The 19100-nt window shown below is 34.9% G+C and overlaps 1 protein-coding gene across 1 annotated transcript in view; it reads right to left on the reverse strand.

Annotated features, from left to right (window-relative positions):
- The window catches only part of LOC125653681 (uncharacterized), a 226576-nt gene that overhangs the window by 148870 nt on the left and 58606 nt on the right, over positions 1-19100 (reverse strand). The window contains exons 89-113 of the mRNA XM_056150422.1: positions 18567-18739; positions 18294-18476; positions 16815-17070; positions 16313-16476; positions 15994-16167; positions 15570-15822; positions 15205-15368; positions 6903-7079; positions 6481-6742; positions 6052-6221; positions 5565-5738; positions 4932-5190; positions 4595-4758; positions 4161-4337; positions 3815-4027; positions 3664-3706; positions 3401-3564; positions 3054-3224; positions 2604-2868; positions 2242-2405; positions 1970-2140; positions 1577-1795; positions 1433-1475; positions 854-1026; positions 542-715 (exon numbers count right to left, since the gene is read on the reverse strand). Coding sequence (XP_056006397.1) covers positions 542-715; positions 854-1026; positions 1433-1475; positions 1577-1795; positions 1970-2140; positions 2242-2405; positions 2604-2868; positions 3054-3224; positions 3401-3564; positions 3664-3706; positions 3815-4027; positions 4161-4337; positions 4595-4758; positions 4932-5190; positions 5565-5738; positions 6052-6221; positions 6481-6742; positions 6903-7079; positions 15205-15368; positions 15570-15822; positions 15994-16167; positions 16313-16476; positions 16815-17070; positions 18294-18476; positions 18567-18739 — 4550 coding nt within the window. The remainder of the gene's footprint in view (positions 1-541; positions 716-853; positions 1027-1432; positions 1476-1576; positions 1796-1969; positions 2141-2241; positions 2406-2603; positions 2869-3053; positions 3225-3400; positions 3565-3663; positions 3707-3814; positions 4028-4160; positions 4338-4594; positions 4759-4931; positions 5191-5564; positions 5739-6051; positions 6222-6480; positions 6743-6902; positions 7080-15204; positions 15369-15569; positions 15823-15993; positions 16168-16312; positions 16477-16814; positions 17071-18293; positions 18477-18566; positions 18740-19100) is intronic.

The raw sequence follows: 19100 nt of genomic DNA on the forward strand, positions 1-19100 counted from the left end.
GAAATTGTTTTTGTGATGAATGACATACATGTACATGAGGATTTTTGTCTCATTTTAATATAATATCATCAAAATAAGTCTCTCGTCAAATGAGTCACAAAAGAAACCTATAGTGGTCATAATTTTTGCTATATTAAGAAAAATAAGAATTAGTCTAAGAGTTAAATTGTTTGATACAACACTGTAGATATGAAAATTAAGATTTTGAATTTTAATCTGGTTTTGTTGTAATCAGCTATGGCATAAGATAAATATTTAGTTCAAATTCATTGCGACTAGCTATATAATTTACATGACAGCTGACACACATATATACACCTTATTACAAACAAAATGACTATTTGCAGCCACAAACATTCGCAAGAAAGTATAGTGCTGAAGAATTTCACGAATATTTCTAGCACATGAATATAACTTTGTTTATAATGGAACTATACCTTAGGCATACCAGATTTGAACAAATCATGTAATCAGTTTTTTTGTTACTTTTTTGAAAGATTTTTCTCTGCTCTTTATTACTCTGAAAACAAAGCCCCCTTACTTGTGTTCCACCTGTCTGCATTAGCTGGAGTATAAGGGCCACTCGTTCCATCACAATCAGGGTCTTTGTAGTAAGCCATTTGGAGGTACTTCATCAGATTCTGTTGTGCGACAGCAGCAAGGGGTGTGCTGTCTGTATAGCCATTGGTGGAAACCCAACTACTCACTGAGAAATCTTTAAAGAATTCAGTGAAAAATTCTATGAATACTCGTTCTCTGAAATTTACTCTTGGTTATGAAAACGGACACTTCCTCAAACAATTTATATGCTTAGTGTGTGTTTTTCCTAGCCTTATAAAGATGCTGTCATTACCTGACTGGATGAACTCAGATTTCCAGTCACATTCAGACAAACCAGTGTATTTAGGCAGTCTGACATTGCTGAAGAGTGCATAGTTCTGACAGTTGGATGGCCCCTCCCAGCAGGTAATGATGGAAGAGCTGATCAGGAAGGTGTTCTCACTCTCTAGATTCTCCAATTTAAAACTAAATAAACAAGAATCAGAAACTAAATTTTTCTTTGCTTGCATGCTGCAGATTAGGTGTATTTGTGGTTAATATGTAGTACTTTCTCATTTTATTTACATTTTTTTTGCAAGAAACAATCTTTGTGTTTTTAAAACACACAATGTAGAGTCACATATTTTTATAATGCTTAAAATTTTGTGGTTTAAGAATATGACTGTGGGGAATTTATTTTGTGGTAGAGTAGCACAATTCTTTATTGCATTGTAGTCAATACCATGAAAACAACAAAATATTAAACCTCCATAAAAATTTATAAATTGAATTATCATATAAAAAAGGAATAGAGTATATTCTGCATAGAATATTTTCTGTAAAATGATAAACAAGTCACATTGTAATCCATTTGTTTTAATCTTAGCCATACCTTAGTTTTACAACATTGCTGACATCCAAAACTTGAGTGGTGCCTAAAATGATGATATTGTTTTCTTGTTTACATGCACAAGCAATTAATTAAAAAAAACTAGTTAGAAAATTTGCAGGAACTTGTAATTTTCACAAGTCTTACCCCAGTGCTGGTACTGGCTGATCCTTATCTGCTGCGAGTATTTATCCACCATGATGTCCATCTTGTCCTGACAGTGATTCAGACTCAACATCAAGGTAAGATGTCTGGACAGTGGCTCTAACTGGACACAGCAGGTGACAGAGGTACAGGTGGGGCCCAGGTTACAGGTTATAGGACCATCAATGTAAGGAAGGCTTCCATAGATAGAAATGGGACAGTCTGGAAAAAGATAAATGTGGTTAAGTTAATGCTGCTGTACAATTTGTCTGATAAAATTTTTCTTAGCTGACTTACCCTACTAAAATTTTTCACATATGCTTCTCCGAAATCTTAAACCAAGACATTTTTCTATTCATCATCTAATAAGATGTTGCCAGTTTTACAGTATTTTACCATTTCTCCAGGCATTAGTTGAGCCAGAATATATTCCATCAGTTCTGTTACACATGGAGGTGGAATTATGCAGATATCCATACAATCCTAGTTCTTCTTCCAACTTAGCAATACTAAATGCTTCCATGGTCATGTAGCCTTTTTGTCTCTTCCATTCAGTGAAGGTGAAATCTACGAAGAACAAAGTCCATATTTCTTAACTAGCCTTTTTCATTAAAATAAATCCTGTTCAAAGAATCAAAAATTATCTAAACAATAACCAATTTTCTTACTTAATATTGGGGTTCCAATGTTAAAGTCACATGACTGTCTTGGTAAAAGAGCATTGTTGAGAATGCCCACCTCCTGTTCACAAACTGAGCCATCTTCAAAGCACACACTAAAAGTCAAGCTGACTAGAAACTTGTCACCTCCAGGTAAATCAGTAACTATGAATCTGCAAATGAACAAATGAAATCTGATTTAGTATGTGCATGTTGTATTTTCATGTTCAATTATAGTCGGGGTTAGAAGAACACAAATTATTCATGAGCTTACAGGAACTCAAAGTTAGTATCCATAAGCTTACAGGTACTCAAAGTATCCATCTATGACGGTCACCTAACTTGGACTAAAATAATGAAAGCTAACTTACCTCATTCTGAAAACCCCCTTCATCCAAAGTTCATGCCACACATCAAATTCAAAATCAAGTAAAATTGTTGGCTTTACAATGAAACTGTCCATTCCATAGCTAATCATCCAATCACAATTATCCAAGAATATGTAGAAGTTCAGTGGCCGAGAGTCAAACTTTGCAACATCAAGACAGCACTCTATCTTGGTGCATGTTGAGGTTATATGACAGTTCACATTGGATGCCAAAGGTGGCAGCATGGATGTTATATTTACTGGGCATGCTGAAAGAAGAATAAGAATCAATATACAGCATTATCTTATTTCCATTCATTTTTTCATATCACTATACTCTGTGCCATAAATTTAGAACTAAGACTGTACTTACCACTTTTCCATCTGACATTGCTATACTCTACACCCTGTGACAAGAATTGAAAGAAAAAAACCCACACACAACTATACTAACCACTTTTCCATCCATTAGTACTAGGTGTGTACTTGTCATCACTTCTGTTACAGGTGGGCGTGTACAGGTAACTAGAAATCCCCAGGTAGTTGTACAGGTAAGCCAGGTCATTTCCCTGGAGGTTATTCTGGTCAAGGCCATTTGTAGTGGCATATGTGCTCAAGGAGAATCCTAAGATACATAAACATGTAAATACAGATTTAAATTTTAAATATGATCGATGCAAAACTGACAATGAAAAGAACAATATAAGGGATATAACTAACAGATAATCTAGTGACGTACACACAAAAATGAAAAGAAACCTGGTGATATTTAGAGAAAACTACAATGTCATAAATACTTGCCTGAATGTTCAAAGGTCATGTTTCCTGGACATGTTCTTTTCAGTAACATTTTGTTCTTAAATAGCTGTGCTTCAAATTCACATGGTTCATAGGTTTCCCAGCACACCGATAACTTCAAATCAACCAAATAAAAGTTCTCTGCATACAGGTCATACACAGTGTAACTGCAAAAAAAATGAAAATAAACAATTCCATGTCTTACATTGTAGGTCATCTCCAAGTGACACTTAAAGCAGTGTTAAAGAAAACAACAATCTACTCACTCTAGTCTGACCACACTGTTCAAATAGAAGTTTGATGGCATCTCTACAATATTTATGACACGAATAATGAGGTGATGCATCATAATTAGTTTTATCATAATTACAAATCTATTTCTAAAGTTTAAAAGAAGTGCAGTGTAGTAGTACTTACCCCACTGAATTTCTGAAAATGGAATCTGCACTTTTAAATCTTCAATCTCCAGACTTAACATTCTTGTACAGTGGTTCAAGTCAAAAACCACCTCAAATGTTGAGTTAGTGAACCCTGAATCCACACAGCAGGACACTTTGTTACAGGTACTGTCCAGGCTACAGGTCAGGGGATAGGAGGTCAAAGGTAACATATCACTTACTGCGGCACAATCTGCAACATTTCAGAAAAACCAGACCATTAGAACTCTACACTAGTCCTACTGCAGACATAAACCAATAGGTAGATAATATTTCAACGAAAATCCAATTGTTATAATTTAACCTCCTTTTCAATGTTTTGTTACCATTGTTCCATCCCAAGCCATCTGGAGAGGCATAGACAGATTCATTTCTATCACATGAAGGTGTCCTTTTGTAAGCCTTTATAGACAGTTTCTCAAACAGTTCACTAACATGATGAGGTTGGAGAACAGAGCCAGCTACCACTGCCTTCTCCCTCAACCATTGAGACAGGGAAAAATCTACCAAATCCACAAACATCACTACATACATGTATTGATAAATAAATAACAACAAATTTTGTTATTACATAATTTCACACATTATCCTCTCAATGCTAAAATGAACTAGCAAATTCAAAAAATGAAAAAATTATTTGAATTTTAATACTATGAGTTGCTTCCACTGACAATAACTCAATTATTTTAATGTGTCTTCTATCCTACAACTTCATTAACGATTCAACACCATTCTGATAATTATCTCTTTGATTCAATACCGTTGAAGGTGTAGCTAGTATTCCACATTCTGTTAACCTTTGGTATCAAGGCATTTGTCAGAATGGGGACACTGTAGTTACATGATGCACCATCCACAAAACAGGCCTGAGCAGTCATGGACACATCAAACAAGTTTCCATCCACCAAGTCATTCACTTTGTACCTGTAAACATAATCAAATGCACATATTGTTGACAAATTTACACATTCATCAACATCAAAGTCCTTCTATAATGTTTCAAAACTTTTATTTCTTATCTACAAAAAATCCACTAAGATAGTTGGAAGCTACTATTGACACACATACATAAACTAGATCTGATATATTTTACTTACAGTAGCTTGTACACTCCTTGAACACTCAGTTTCTCCTGTGTCCCAAAACTGTACCCAACCAGAGATTGTCTCCTTGAGATTTTTTCTACATATGTTCTCATCACGTTGAAGGATTGATCTATTGCCAGTTGAACCTCAAATGTCCTGTTAAGAAGAGGGACATTGACACAGCAGGTAATGTTTGTACAGGATGGGGACACGATGCACAGGGTTCTGTCAGACACACCAGACAGTGAAGTCTGTACACTAGGTGAGCAGTCTGAAATAAACAATTTTATTGACAGAAAATTTGAAAACACATCTCCACACGAAAAATTTGGAAAATTGATAAAATCATCTGGGGCCATCCAGTAGAATCAGGTTGTTGCAACCTTGACCATGACCTCAACGCCTGTAGTTCTCTTTTTATACGGCAATCCTGAATATGAAGTGTGGAGTTTGAAAAACACAGAAATTACTGCATCACAACAGGGGCCCTAAAACTCTTAACTGTATATGTTAATGTATCTTTTGAAATTGCTCATGTGGTTATAGATTATTTGTTGTGAAACTTTTTTCACCATTTAGAAGTACAATGTAAAACTTTACTAAAACTTCAGAAGATCCAGAACAAGACAATGATTTAATCCTTACAATTGTTCCATTTGGTGGCCACATCACTGTACTCATGACTTGTCCAGGAGCAAGAAGGTTCCAGTTGAAACTGTGCCACTGAGAGGTCGGACACGAGATTGTCCACCACTGAGCTGTCTAGTGGCTCTGTATACGGCACTCCTTGGCTAGCCAACCAGCTAGAAATGTTGAAGCCTGATAATTTAAAGATCATTTATTAGTAAATCTAAGGAGTAATAGACCTTTTCTGTGGAGGTAAAATAAAACTCTCATAATTATGTTTTCTTGGAGAATCAAAATGATTCTTCTACACAATGAAAACTTCCTGTATCATGTTTTGCTAAAATTTCTAAATCAAGGTTTAAATGAAAGATACATGGTAACAATTCCTTGCATGTTAGATATTGTCTTTTAAAAGACAATTTCCCTTTGGGTCTTTATGATGGCCATAGATACAGTGAACAGTAATTATCTGTGTTCTGTGGACTTCAGTAGTAATAGCATTCACCTGATGTCACAAACCCAGGGTCCCAGCTGCAGTTTTGCTTCGGAAGGTAGTAATTTTTTAAGACAACAATGGACAGGTCACAGTTATCCACATTGCTAGCTTCCAAGCACACCTCCACCTGAAGGTCGATTAGGAAATATCCCTCTGTGTACAGGTCATACAATGTGAATCTAAAACAGAAAATAAGTCTTTCAAAAGATGGTCAGCATTTATCCTCTCTTAGATTAACACACCCCTTTCCTATGTAAAGGAACCTTAGACTGAAACATCTGGCTGATATGTTTAAATGCATGCAAGACTGATGGAATGAGTATGTAATGAAACACAAGTTACCATGAGGTTACAATGCACATGAAGAATCTTAAAGAATGGTTGTGAAAAACATCTTCTCACAAAAATATACCTCATGTTTTCCATGTGAACACTTACTTCATTCTGACCACCCCAAACATCCAAATTTCTTCCTGCTGTCCCCACTCATAATCAAACAAGTCTTTAGAGAAGGTGAGTTTCTCAATTCCCACAGTCATCTTGTAGGTGCAAGGGTCTACCTCCAGCTTGGTGACAAAGCTGGTGCTGAGGGAAGCCACATCAACACAGCACTGAAGACCACTACAAGAGGAGTTGATGTGACAGGTGATGGGCTGACCAGACAGGGAGGGAAGGGCTGACCTCAGGGTCTGGGGGCACTCTGAAATGAACACTGCTTTGTGGAGATATTTTACATGGATACATCCATTCATAAGAATAATAATAAGTTAATAAAATTTACTTTACTCAATCATATATTCTAAATAAAATCTACAGTATATCATAAGGTTAAAAGTAATATTCTTGTTTGTCTCTCTCACCATTATGCCAACCATCCACAGCAGGAGTAAATGGCGTTTTACTGTTACTACATTTTTCTTCCTTGCTCAGTATGAATGAAGACAGTCCTAGGTCATCCATTAGCTCTGCCAGGAAATTGTCTGACAGACCCGTCCCTGTGATTTTTCTCTCGCTTTTCCATGCAGTGAAGGAGAAGGCTGTAGTAAAATAAAACAAATCAAGTTCATTCATGCGCAAAGTGGTTCCCCCTACCAAGTTTCCTCTCTGGCTGTCTTTTATCACTGAACGTGTTCTGCCAACAACCTGCAGACAACTCATACTTTCAAGTTTCCATATCAAAGCTCTATCTTCTTGGTTAACAAGAGTACTGCAAACGGTACATAATACGCCCGTGAAATGCTTACATAGGGTGTTTTTCTTGTGCTATAATTTGTATAACTTTGCTTCAGGTAGTATCAGCCATCATGAGGCTGTGACAAACTTTTATATGAACAAAGGGTCTTAGCTTAAAAATCGAGATTTCCTCAAAATGGACAAGTTCAACAACCTGTAATTTTTTCAAAAATGGAAGAAAATCAAAATCCTTCCCCAGATGCACATCTTCAATATCCATACAAACACTCCACAAAATAAGAAGGTCCTCACTTGAAAACTGTGGTAATAGTTGGGTGGACAAATTATGTACCCCCCATAGAATATTAATTTCCAAATAGACTAAGTTCAACAACCTGTAATTTTCTCAAAAATTGTAGAAAATCAAAATCCATCCCACATGCAAATCTTCAATACCCATACAAACACTCCACAAAATAAGAAGGTCTTCACTTGAAAACTGTGGGAGGAGTAGGGCAGACAAATTATGTACCCTCCATATAATAATTATTTCCAAATAAAGGGGCAAAACTCCTGGAAAAAGGTCAAAATTGCAGTATGATCTAGAGTGACCCACAAAAAAGCTACACAGCAAGTTTCAGCATGATATGTGAAAGGGAAATGAAATTATAAAGAGAAAACCCCAAACGGACAGACGGACGTACAGACATCGCTGTACCATAATATGTCCCGTCTAAAGACGGGCGTATAAAAAGATATAGCCAATGTTAAAGTTTGAGGTCAAACATATCAACAACAAGAGGTCCATGGGCCACCTGATCCTACCTCTGGTGTGTCCAGGGGTCCATATTTGGCCAACTATCTATTTTATATTGCTTATAGGAGTTATGAGATTGATCAGTTTGTTATCTTCACCTTTCATCCCTCACCTGAGTCACCTTGGCCCTGCCATTGTTCAGCAGTTGTGATTTTTAAAAGATTTTTTATCAATCTTTACTCCCATGAAAAATCTTGACCCCATATTGTGGCCCCAACCTAGCCCAAAAGGATCACATTACTGATAAATGAATCCATATAACAGAGATGCCTCAACACCAATATGACTAACATAATCTTGTTGATCTAGATAAGACCAAGGTCACAAGGTTATAGATCGTGGTAGGATATGAAGACCTTGCCTTAAGAAATTTACATACAGAATATGAAAGCTCCATCTTAAATATTTCAGGAGATATTGAATAGGTAAGATTTTCATTTAGAGTAGGTCAAACTTCAAGGTCAAAGGGTCAAGCACTGAAGTATATAAAGGTCTTACAATAAAGAATCTATATACAAAATAAAAAAGCTTTACCTTAAATAGTTCAGGAGATATTGATTAGGTCAAGGTCACAAAATCAAATACAAGTGTATTATAAGGTCTTGTCATAAAAAAATAATACAAAGTATGAAAGCCTCACCTAGAATAGTTCCGGGGACATCTAACACATTATATATTTTTTTTAAAGTAGGTCAAATTTTAGGTCACAGGGTCAAAGTGTGAAATAAAAGGTCTTGCCACAAGAAATCAATAGACAAAATATGAAAGATCTCCCTTGAATAGTACAAGAGATATTGAATAGTTCAGATACTTAAAAAGTAGGTCCAACTCTCAGGTCAATGTCACAAGGTCAAACTTAACAATATAATAAGGTCTTGCCATAACGAACCTATGTACAAAATATGAAAGTCCCAACTAAAATAGTTCCGGATATATTCAATAAGTTATGTTTTTTCAAAAGCATGGTCAAGGTCACAAGATCAAAGATCGCGATATGAAAGGTCTTGCCATAAGAAATATATATACAATATATGAAAGATAAGCCTTAAATAATTCAGGGCATATTGTATAGGTCCATATTTTTATTAAAAGTAAGTCAAGGTCACAAGATTACACACCATTGCATCACATGAAAAGTATTTCTGTAAAGAATGTTTAAAAAAATATGAAAGCCCTAGCTTAAATAGTTCAAAAGATATTTTCAAAGATTTTTCCTATATATCAGCACATAACACTTTGATCCCCTATTGTGGCCCCAACCTACCCATGGGGACCATGAATTGCACAAACTAAGATCTACTCTATGTCAGGAAGTTTTCATGTATATTTGAACTTTTCTGGCCCAGTAGTGTTTTGAGAAGAAGATTTTTAAAGATTTTCCCCGATATATATTTATGTAAAACTTTATCCCCACATTGTTGCTCCATCCTAACCCCGGGGGCCATGATTTGAACAAACTTGAATCTGCACTATATCAGGAAACTTTCATGTAAAGGACAAGGTACGTCTGGGGCCAAATTTGGCCCCGCGTCCAAATTAAATGATATTCCTCAAAATTCTTTCATATGGTGTATACTTCCATAAAATGGTTATGATGTCTTCGTAAAAAGCTTTACTTATGTATAATACATATGTAAATACAGTATAGTTTACGATAACGTTGTGCCATTTTGACGTTTCGTTATGCGACGTCATGAACAAGAAAGCTATGTCATGAACTCAATATGAAAATAATCCAATTTATGTCGTCATATGCCCAAAGTTTTATTAAACAAATGTGCACTATGATTTTTATTTGAAAAGTTTAATTGATTTTTTCCGAAAGTTTTAATCAATTGTAGATGACTCAATGCGACGGATGCTGTGATTTGAAGGACGATTAGTGTAATTGTATCTAAGAATTTTAGAGCAACCCATATATATTCATTCAATTTTAACATTGTATTTACGTTTGCATTGTTTTAATCTAAATTAAATGACTATCATGTATGGACGTAGTGCGTGGTTACCTTAACTTATTCTTGTGTGTATATGTACACTTTGTTCTTTTTTTCGAGCGCACTAAATGTTTTCACCGAAGGAACACTCACTAGCCAATGCTACATTGGATTGTACATGTAGTAAAAAGAACATGAAATTCATTCAGAATATATGTGAAAAGAAATATTATAAAACGAACTTGAAAAGTTTTATTTTAAATTTCAACACATTGGGCCGAATGTGAACCTTATAGGATGTGATAAGATTTACAAACAATGTGATAAGTTCTACACAAGAGTTGACACTGACACCATGAAAAACCTAACAAAAAATAATCTTGTCGGTATTATATTCAATGTTTAAGCATCTATCACTTGCATCTATTAATTACACTCTTTATTTGAAAAAAAATACACAGGCTCCTGACAATTATCTTTATATAAGAAATCTTTCAATACATTAGTATTTACGCAAAGGAAAAAAGTTTGAATCATAAATCATATTCATTGTCTCAAACCACGTCCGAAGTCCTCATGGGAGAGGATTGTATATTTTTGACCCCAACCCCTTCTACATTTTGATACATGCCGATTTAGTCGGAGATATGAAAACAACCTTGATTTCCCTGTCTAATAAATCATTCAACAAATCCTTTTCGGCCAGTTTCTAATGATGAATGAAGCAGAGACTGTCTATTAAAAGTACCAAAGTCAATCACTATGACAGTACATCAGCATATATAATGCCGTCAGTCAAAGATATTTATATTTTCCAGCAATTGTCAAAATAATGAAAGGTGTAAGATCTAATCAGTTTTTGACACTTAAGTTTTTTCACTATACTAGTGAAATGACTATTAGAATCTATAATTTACTAGTCCTGCTGATTTGTGACTAGTCCGGCTGCTGAAAGTAGACGGCCAAGACGCGATGCGACGAGGGGAAGAGTGCGGGAGGGGCTTTTCCCCTCTTAAAGAGGGTGGGGGTCCGGAAAAAAATTCAAAATCTAGATGCAAATTGTTCATTTGAGACAAAGAAATGAAAATTTTATGACCAAATCTAGCCTCTTTTTCCTGATTCTCTCATCAAACCATCATATTTATTTTTGAATATCATGAAGAATACGTCGATGTATAGCATAGTACCGTATTTTGTCGAATATGATATGCACTTTTTTTCAAGGATTTTTGGCGTGAGAAAGGGGTGCGCATTGTTTACCAAATAGTGGGGGTTTTTTTCAGGTGAAACTCGGCGGTTAAGTAATGTTTTACTCGGAGACATATCGTATGCTTGTTCACGTTGTTCACCTAATCGATTTCAAGAAAATTACTACAGAACGTAAAATTGTAGAAAATATTATACTTAACAATATGTAAATAATTAAATTATTATAAAACAGCCAATTAAGTTCCATTCGATCTTACATTCATATTAGATATTCATCATCATGCAAAAGTGCCACGATATCATCATACCATGACCATTACCGGCACATGTTTTTCGAAGCCATTGTTGTGTACAAGGACTTCGTCACTTGATTTTGTCAGACACCTATTCAGGGTACTTTCTGGATGCTGCACGATTTCCATGGATCTGGGAATATGCGATTTTCTTTTCTAATAAATGACAAGCGACTGACATACTTCATCTATCAAAATGCAGCGAAATTTCGGAGAGTTATGTTTGAATTCTTCATTTCACTACCGTCTCCAAATAATGGTAGTGTACGATTACAACACATTGAACAATTGTTCAATACTTTTACTTTATTTCTATAACGTCGGCTATTTGAATTATTTGAAGTGTAAACAAAGAAAATATCGAGTGTTCAAACTTTAATGCTACAAAATATCATGCTTTGCTAAAATTAATATATTATTACCGCGCTGTATCCAAATTCCTGTGCTTTGATGAGAACTTACATTATTTCCACAAAGATTTCTAGTGAAATTGAAATTGAAAAAAGCCAAGAATACTGCTTGGTTAGAATGTTTACATTAATCACCGGTAATTATGTAAATTGGGAAAAGGATATCAAACAATCGTTCCAGTTTTATACAAATGATAATATTCTGCTCTAGCTAGTTTAGTCCTCATTACTTTGCGCACAAATTACATGTAACTTTAATTCCAGAGGGGAGGGGGTGTCCGCACCTCCACTCTAGATCCGCGCATGATTCGGATATAGTCATTAAGCGGTGTTTTGTGCACATGCCACTAAATGCTAAGTGACCGACGGTGAGTGGGATGGTTAAAGTGTAAATGCAGGAAAAGAAAGTTCTCCTTATGTGTGAAAATTGCGTTCTAATACTTCAACACCAGTTCCACGATTTAATGATGAAAATAGTAACCAATGACTAGCTATCATGTATTTTTAAATAAGACTATGTCACAGAACACGTGCGTCAGTTATCTACAAATGTAAGGCGATTCTATAAACAAATAATTATTACAGCGACATAGGAACAGGGGGATTTGGCCCACACATTCTTTTGTTTTGAGAATGTAGCTTTTCCATAAATTTTACATGCGAATTTTGATTTATCCCCCCCCCCCCTTTAATGGTAGTACTGAATGCTTGCGAAAATTTAAGCATGAAATGATTAGAGTTGTAGATCTGTTGACATTGATTGCATTAATACAGTCAGAGTCGTTCGTTTCTACTAAAATGTTTTCTTAAGAAATGTTTTTTATCTATTCATTTTTTTTTTTACATGTAATGATCGGGGTTCACCAGGTTTTGTCCTCTTGGAACACACAATCAGGCGTATACTTTTTTTCAAGCTTACAAATGAGTAATAATTTAGATATGTAGATACTACATCGTTCATCTATCAACTACCAACATTCACTTTTATAGCAGGGTAGATGCGAATATTTCATTACTATATATATCATGGAGTAACCTCTCCTAAATGAGTTTGACAACTTTGTAATATAAACGACAGATCGATGAAGTTGGAATTGTTTTGATAGGTTTAAACATGCATGTCATAAAACTACAGGTACTTCAGCATGTAAATAATGAACAATATATTGTAATGAATTGATTTTCAAGTGTATTATATTTAAAGCCTGTATGTTTGACTTGCTACTAATTCAATTTTTACGGGGAAAATATAACCGGATTTTGCATTCGAACTCTCGCACTGTTATGCTATGGTATAAAGGTACCGATTAAGCTATCGCGCTTTCATTTTCGATATTATTAAACTTTTTTACTTTATAAACAAAGATTGCATTCGGTTGCAGACCTGCATTTTTTTTTTTTTAAAAAGCCAGGCCAAAGCCATAATAAAATTCTTACTTAATAACATACATATTATGTATCATGAGTGGGTTTTTAATTCAGATGGACAATCATTAGATGTGTCTGACATAATGCTTAATACAATATTAGAATAGCATTTGAAATTACACATGCAACATACCCAATAAGTTATAATTAGCCTACATGTACGTTAGAATATTATGACTGGCAAAGCATATTTAGACATGTATTTAGATACGCATTGTAGCCGCCACAGTATATGCACACCAATTTAGAGGGATAATTCATATCATAAACCATCTATGATAAAAAAAAGAATATGTGATTGAACTTGTCCATGTGTTACATTAATTGCGTTGATATCATTGCGTATCTATATCAAACATAAAACGAGTAAAGTTGGAATCGGAAATATCTGTGTCAAAGATTCCAATTCTCTGATTACACACTATCTTCTTCAATGTAAACTATGTAGAGTCTTATAAAATTTAATATACTGTACATATGCATATTATTTATTCATTAAACTTGTATATATGGACACCATCAACGTTGAAATTTGTATTATAGATGAACGCGGGAAATGGTTAAACGTTAAATTTAACAGTCTGCTCATTTACCAACCAAGTCGAAATTTTGCTCATTACTGACTTTCAACATGATTAATTTGTACACAAAACATCTTTGTGGTTGTTGCATGTGCTCTATCTTTAAAATGGTTTCAAAGGCATAAGAAACAGCTAATTTCGGCGATTTCGGTAAATCATGCCAATCGGAGATAAGGAAAATGACGTCAAAGAACATATTACGTCACTAATTTCCACATGTATCATCAGGGCCAATGCCCTAGTGCATAATCATAATAATTAAACCAAGTGAAACCACATTTTAAATTTATCCTAATTTTGTGGCGAAATTTGAGCCTTAATGCACCTTGCTCTTTCAACTGTCCTGGCCAAGTGGTTCTCGAGATGAAAATTTATAAATGACCCCACCCTATTTTCACGTTTTTGTGATTATCTCCCCTTGGAGAAAGGTGTTCCCCTTCATTTGAATAAACTAGAATCCCCTTCACCCAATGATGCTTATTGCCAAGTTTGGTTGAAATTGGTCCTGAGGTTCTGGAGAAAAAGTAAAAAATGTAAAAAAGTTTACCGACAGACTACAGACAATGAATGATCAAATAAGCTCACTTGAGCTTTCAGCTCAGATGAACTAAAAAGGTCTATCATGAGGCATTTATATGTGAAATATCAAAGCCATATCCTCCTTGGATCAAAAGATATAGTCTAAAAATATTCAGTACATTATCAGGTAATCAGTGTCTTAGGTAATCTTATGCATGGGTTAATGAAGAACAAAGACATTTGTGTTTTGGGTGATAAAACAGTTGGCTTTGGCTCTATAAACTGTTGTTTAAAGATTTAATAATACAAATCATCATATGCTGATTTGAATTTAAGGAAAACATGGCAATCACAGATAAAAAATACTATTAAAGTATCTCAGATCACAACCAGTTTGTGTGTATTTTTTTTTTTTAATTTTACATTATAGATTGTCTGGTAGACTGGACTCGCATATAAATTATGATTTTTTAAAATCAAATTTATTCGTTGTTTCTGGAATTCATGGATCTATCTACACAGTGAACGTAGCAAATATTTCCACCAAGAGTTGTTTTCCCCAATACAGAATATGCTGTATTCCTTTGACCTAAGGGGTCCTTGTATTTGGAAATTGTAAATGAATGAAAGACATTATTAGTTCCAGAAATTTCTCTTGTTGCCAATGTGCTGACAGTTCTACAGTCACGTTTTGTTAAAAACCATTTTCCATCAACCAGCTCCACAACAGAAATATGTATTATCAGAAGAAGTTTTTGTATGACACACTTGTTACTGGCTGTTGTGGAGACTTACTTGGATCCAGGAAGTCTGTTGTCCAGTCGCACACCTTCTTTGGCAGCTTTGTGTTGGAGAATACTGGAATTTCTAGTAAACAGGGTTTGTTGGTTTCAAAGCAGATTTTCAGACTGACATTCACTTGGAACTTGTTCTCATTAGGAAAATCATTAATGGAGTACCTATATAAAATATATGCAATTTCAAAAACATGTTTTTCTATTATTTCATTTTAAAGTTGACTTCAACTGTTTGTATTTTCTATCCAATTTGGCTAGATTGACATCTCAATCTGGCAAACATAATCACATGTAATTCCAATCCATGTATACATGTAGGAGATGCATGTGGGAAAAAAATAAACAAAAAATGCATGCACTTACTGTAACCTGACAACTCCATTCAACATGACTGTCTCAGTAGTACCATAGACATAGGAGTGTAAACTACTATTGACTACCAGCTTCTCAATCCCAACAGCCAGTTTGTAGTTACAGTTGTCAATGATGAGGAATGTATTCAGAGATTGACGAATAAATCCCACTTCTGAGCAGCACCTCACACCAGTACAGAAGTCAAAAATATGGCAGGTTGTGTTGGAGGATATAGGGCTCAGGGCCACATACTCACCACAAGCTGAAATCAATGGGACAGTTTCGTACAAGATGTAAGTAATCTGGTATTCAAACAAATATTGCAAATGTAACAATGTTAATTCAAGTCACATGGACACAGGGAAAAATTACTGTGTTGATAAACTAGTCATTTATAATTACCATGTTGATAAACTAGTCATTTATAATTCACCTTTGTTCCATCCATCTGTGTTTGGGTAAAAAGGGAAAGATCTCCTGTTGCAGCTAGTGTCACTTAGAAATGGAGCTATGTCAAGGTCTTGCAGCAGCTGAGATACAATGTAATTGGGCAAATCAGCTGAGTCTGTGTAACCTCTTTCTGACAGCCATGACTCCAAGGAGAAACCTGCAAAATACATTTACATGTATTTCATTTCGTTATATACCAAACATAATTTTTTTTCCCTTACCTTGCTTGTATTCAAAGTTCATTTAAATTAATGAATTTTAGGAAGTGACTAATAAACAAGGATTGACAATATATGGTGTACCTTCAATAGCAAAGTCTCTGGTCCAGTTGCAGCTGGGTTTGTTTAGCCGATTTTCATTGAACACTTCTACATGAACTTCACAGGGACCAGTGGAGTTCAAACAAATACTCAAGTTGAATCTTACTCCATATACATTCTCACTCACCAAGTCTGTGATGATATAGCTGTGAAGATTTGGACAAGATTATAATAGAGATTAACTGCTTGTATATTAGCAATGAGTTTCAAAGGGGTTTAGTAATATTTTTTCCAATTATAATAAGGTATGCAATGATATTCAATAAATCTGACAATTTGGAAATAGCAAAATAAGAAATACCTGGACCCAATTGCACAAAGGTTATTTAACTTTAACCGACAGTTAACTTGCCATTAACTCATACATGTATATAGCGTTAACTAGATATTAACTGTCAGTTAAATCTAACTAACTTTTGTGCAACTGGACCCAAGTAGAGCACAACAGTATACAAATACACAAGTAAAATCTGCAAAAACTTACTCAAGATTGATGAGGCCAAACAGAGAAACATGCATGGACGTCCCAAACTGATAGTCCACTAGTGTATCGTTCCACTGAAACTTCTCTATGCCTACAGTCACCTTGCTGTTGCAGGGCTCTAGGTAGATGTAGGCATCAAACATCTCCTGCAGGGTTTTGGACTTCAGACAGCAGTGTACATCAGTACAGGATGAGGAAATGGAGCAGCGAGTCTCAGCACCAAGGGAAGACAACCCCTCCGTTGTGGTGTTACAACCTGTAGATAAAGTAATTATAGACAGATCTATTTGTACATGTAGATTGGGGGGGGGGGGGGGGGGGGGGGGGGCTTTGAAAATGTTTTTCAGAATTCCTTAATTTTGTTTACATTCACTAAATTCGTGCAAGAATGGCCATCAGGATGGGTTGCATTATGGATAAAGTCAATAAATTGACCTTGATGGGTTTAAATACAGATGCTTTTAAGGATAGTTTGTTCTCATAGTCATATTCATTGGTTGCATTGAAATATGATATTTTGTATGCAACAATTATAATGTGTATATTCTTTTGACATAAAAAAGTGGGTGTTGCAGTCTTATTTTTGTATCAAGGTAATTTCATGGTCATATTCTTTTCATATCAAAGGACCTTGAAATTCCATTAAAGCAGACATAAAATTTTATAATGGATGCAAATAGTAGATATATCAGTAAGACAAAATCTCCTCAATTTGTAACTAAGTAAATATATGTACATTGTATAGACAGGAAATTACCATGTCAAGTGAATAAAAGGTCAAGTTCGAGATGAAACTTGTCACATCTACACACTAAATCAGGCAAATATCCACAGAACAAAGAGTCTGAAAAACTAAACTCCAAAGGTCATAGCTATGCTCAGATATCGCCACTAGAATAATCTCTCACTTTGTCTGTAACTTACAGTGTATCAATATACAATAATAAACTACAGTATGACCTGGGTCTGTTCAGTATCTCAATTTACAAAAACTGTCTAGAAAACTGATTTCTATGAAATTTTTTAATTTCAAAGGTAATAACTCTATATCGGATAAAAAAAAATTGACCAAAATCTGCAAATACAGAGCAGGGTCTGCTAAAATTGGGTAAGTTGCAGTGAAATTTTACTGTTATCTTAAACCTACACAACCACAAACTGATAATTGGTTCAATACCTGCAATCACAGCACACAAAGTGTAGAACACTGAATTTTTCTAATATAAATCAAGTACTGTACATTAAGTTTAGAAAACTGTGAATTCTACTAAAAACACATTAAGTATATTATTTGCAGGCCCACCACCACCCCAAAAAAACATAAAAAAGACAAAATGATGGGCAGATGGAAAGGGACCACAATATAATTCCAAACCAATTCATGGTGGGAACATCAAAATATGTCTTCTATTTCAAATTCAGAAATAAAAAGACTTGCAATGAAGCATCATTACGATGTAAAAATCAACCAGGATTTACCATCACTCCATCCATCTGCATTTGCTCCAGAATAGGCAGATGAGGTCCAATCACATCTATCTGAGGGATCCTTAACAAATGGAGCCACCCCAAGGTCCTGCATTAGGAGTTTTACATTGTGTACATCTAGTGGTCCACTGCTGATTATGCCATGTTGAGTTTTCCATGTATCCAGAGAAAATCCTGCATGTCAATATTCAATTTTAAGCAACTTCTTCCATCTTCATTTGATATGTACCATATTATCATTACTAATAGACGCATTATACTGACCTGGATCTAAGAAGTCCCTTCTTCTGTTGCAGTTTTCTTTAGGCAATAGTGAATCCTCAAACACAGATATCACAGCGTCACACGGCTGTCCAGACTCAAAACAGATACTGATGTTCAAATTCACCAAATACTGGCCATTGCTTCCTCCAAATGGCAAGTCAGTTATTATAAAACTACAAAAAGAAAGATAATCTCTTACCAGTGCATATAGAATATGATGATGATGATATATATACATATATATACATATATGAATTGATTTTTAAAGATTTTTCCCATAAATTGTTATATTCATGTAAAACTCCGGTATTCTATGTGACCTCATCCTAGCATGATTTTAAAAAGATCCAAATCTTTACATAATATATGCCTTTGACAAACCATAGCCCTAATGTTCATAGAAGATAATAGAATTTTTCCAATTTATTATCGACACTTCTATTAGCCCCAAATTTGCCTCCTCAGGTTTGGGGTCCAGAAAAACTGTATCACACTTTACATATTAAAGAATCTTTGGACATTTCCTTGAAAAAT

The sequence above is a fragment of the Ostrea edulis genome, chromosome 1 (genome assembly GCF_947568905.1).
Source record: "Ostrea edulis chromosome 1, xbOstEdul1.1, whole genome shotgun sequence".
NCBI classification, from domain to species: domain Eukaryota; kingdom Metazoa; phylum Mollusca; class Bivalvia; order Ostreida; family Ostreidae; genus Ostrea; species Ostrea edulis.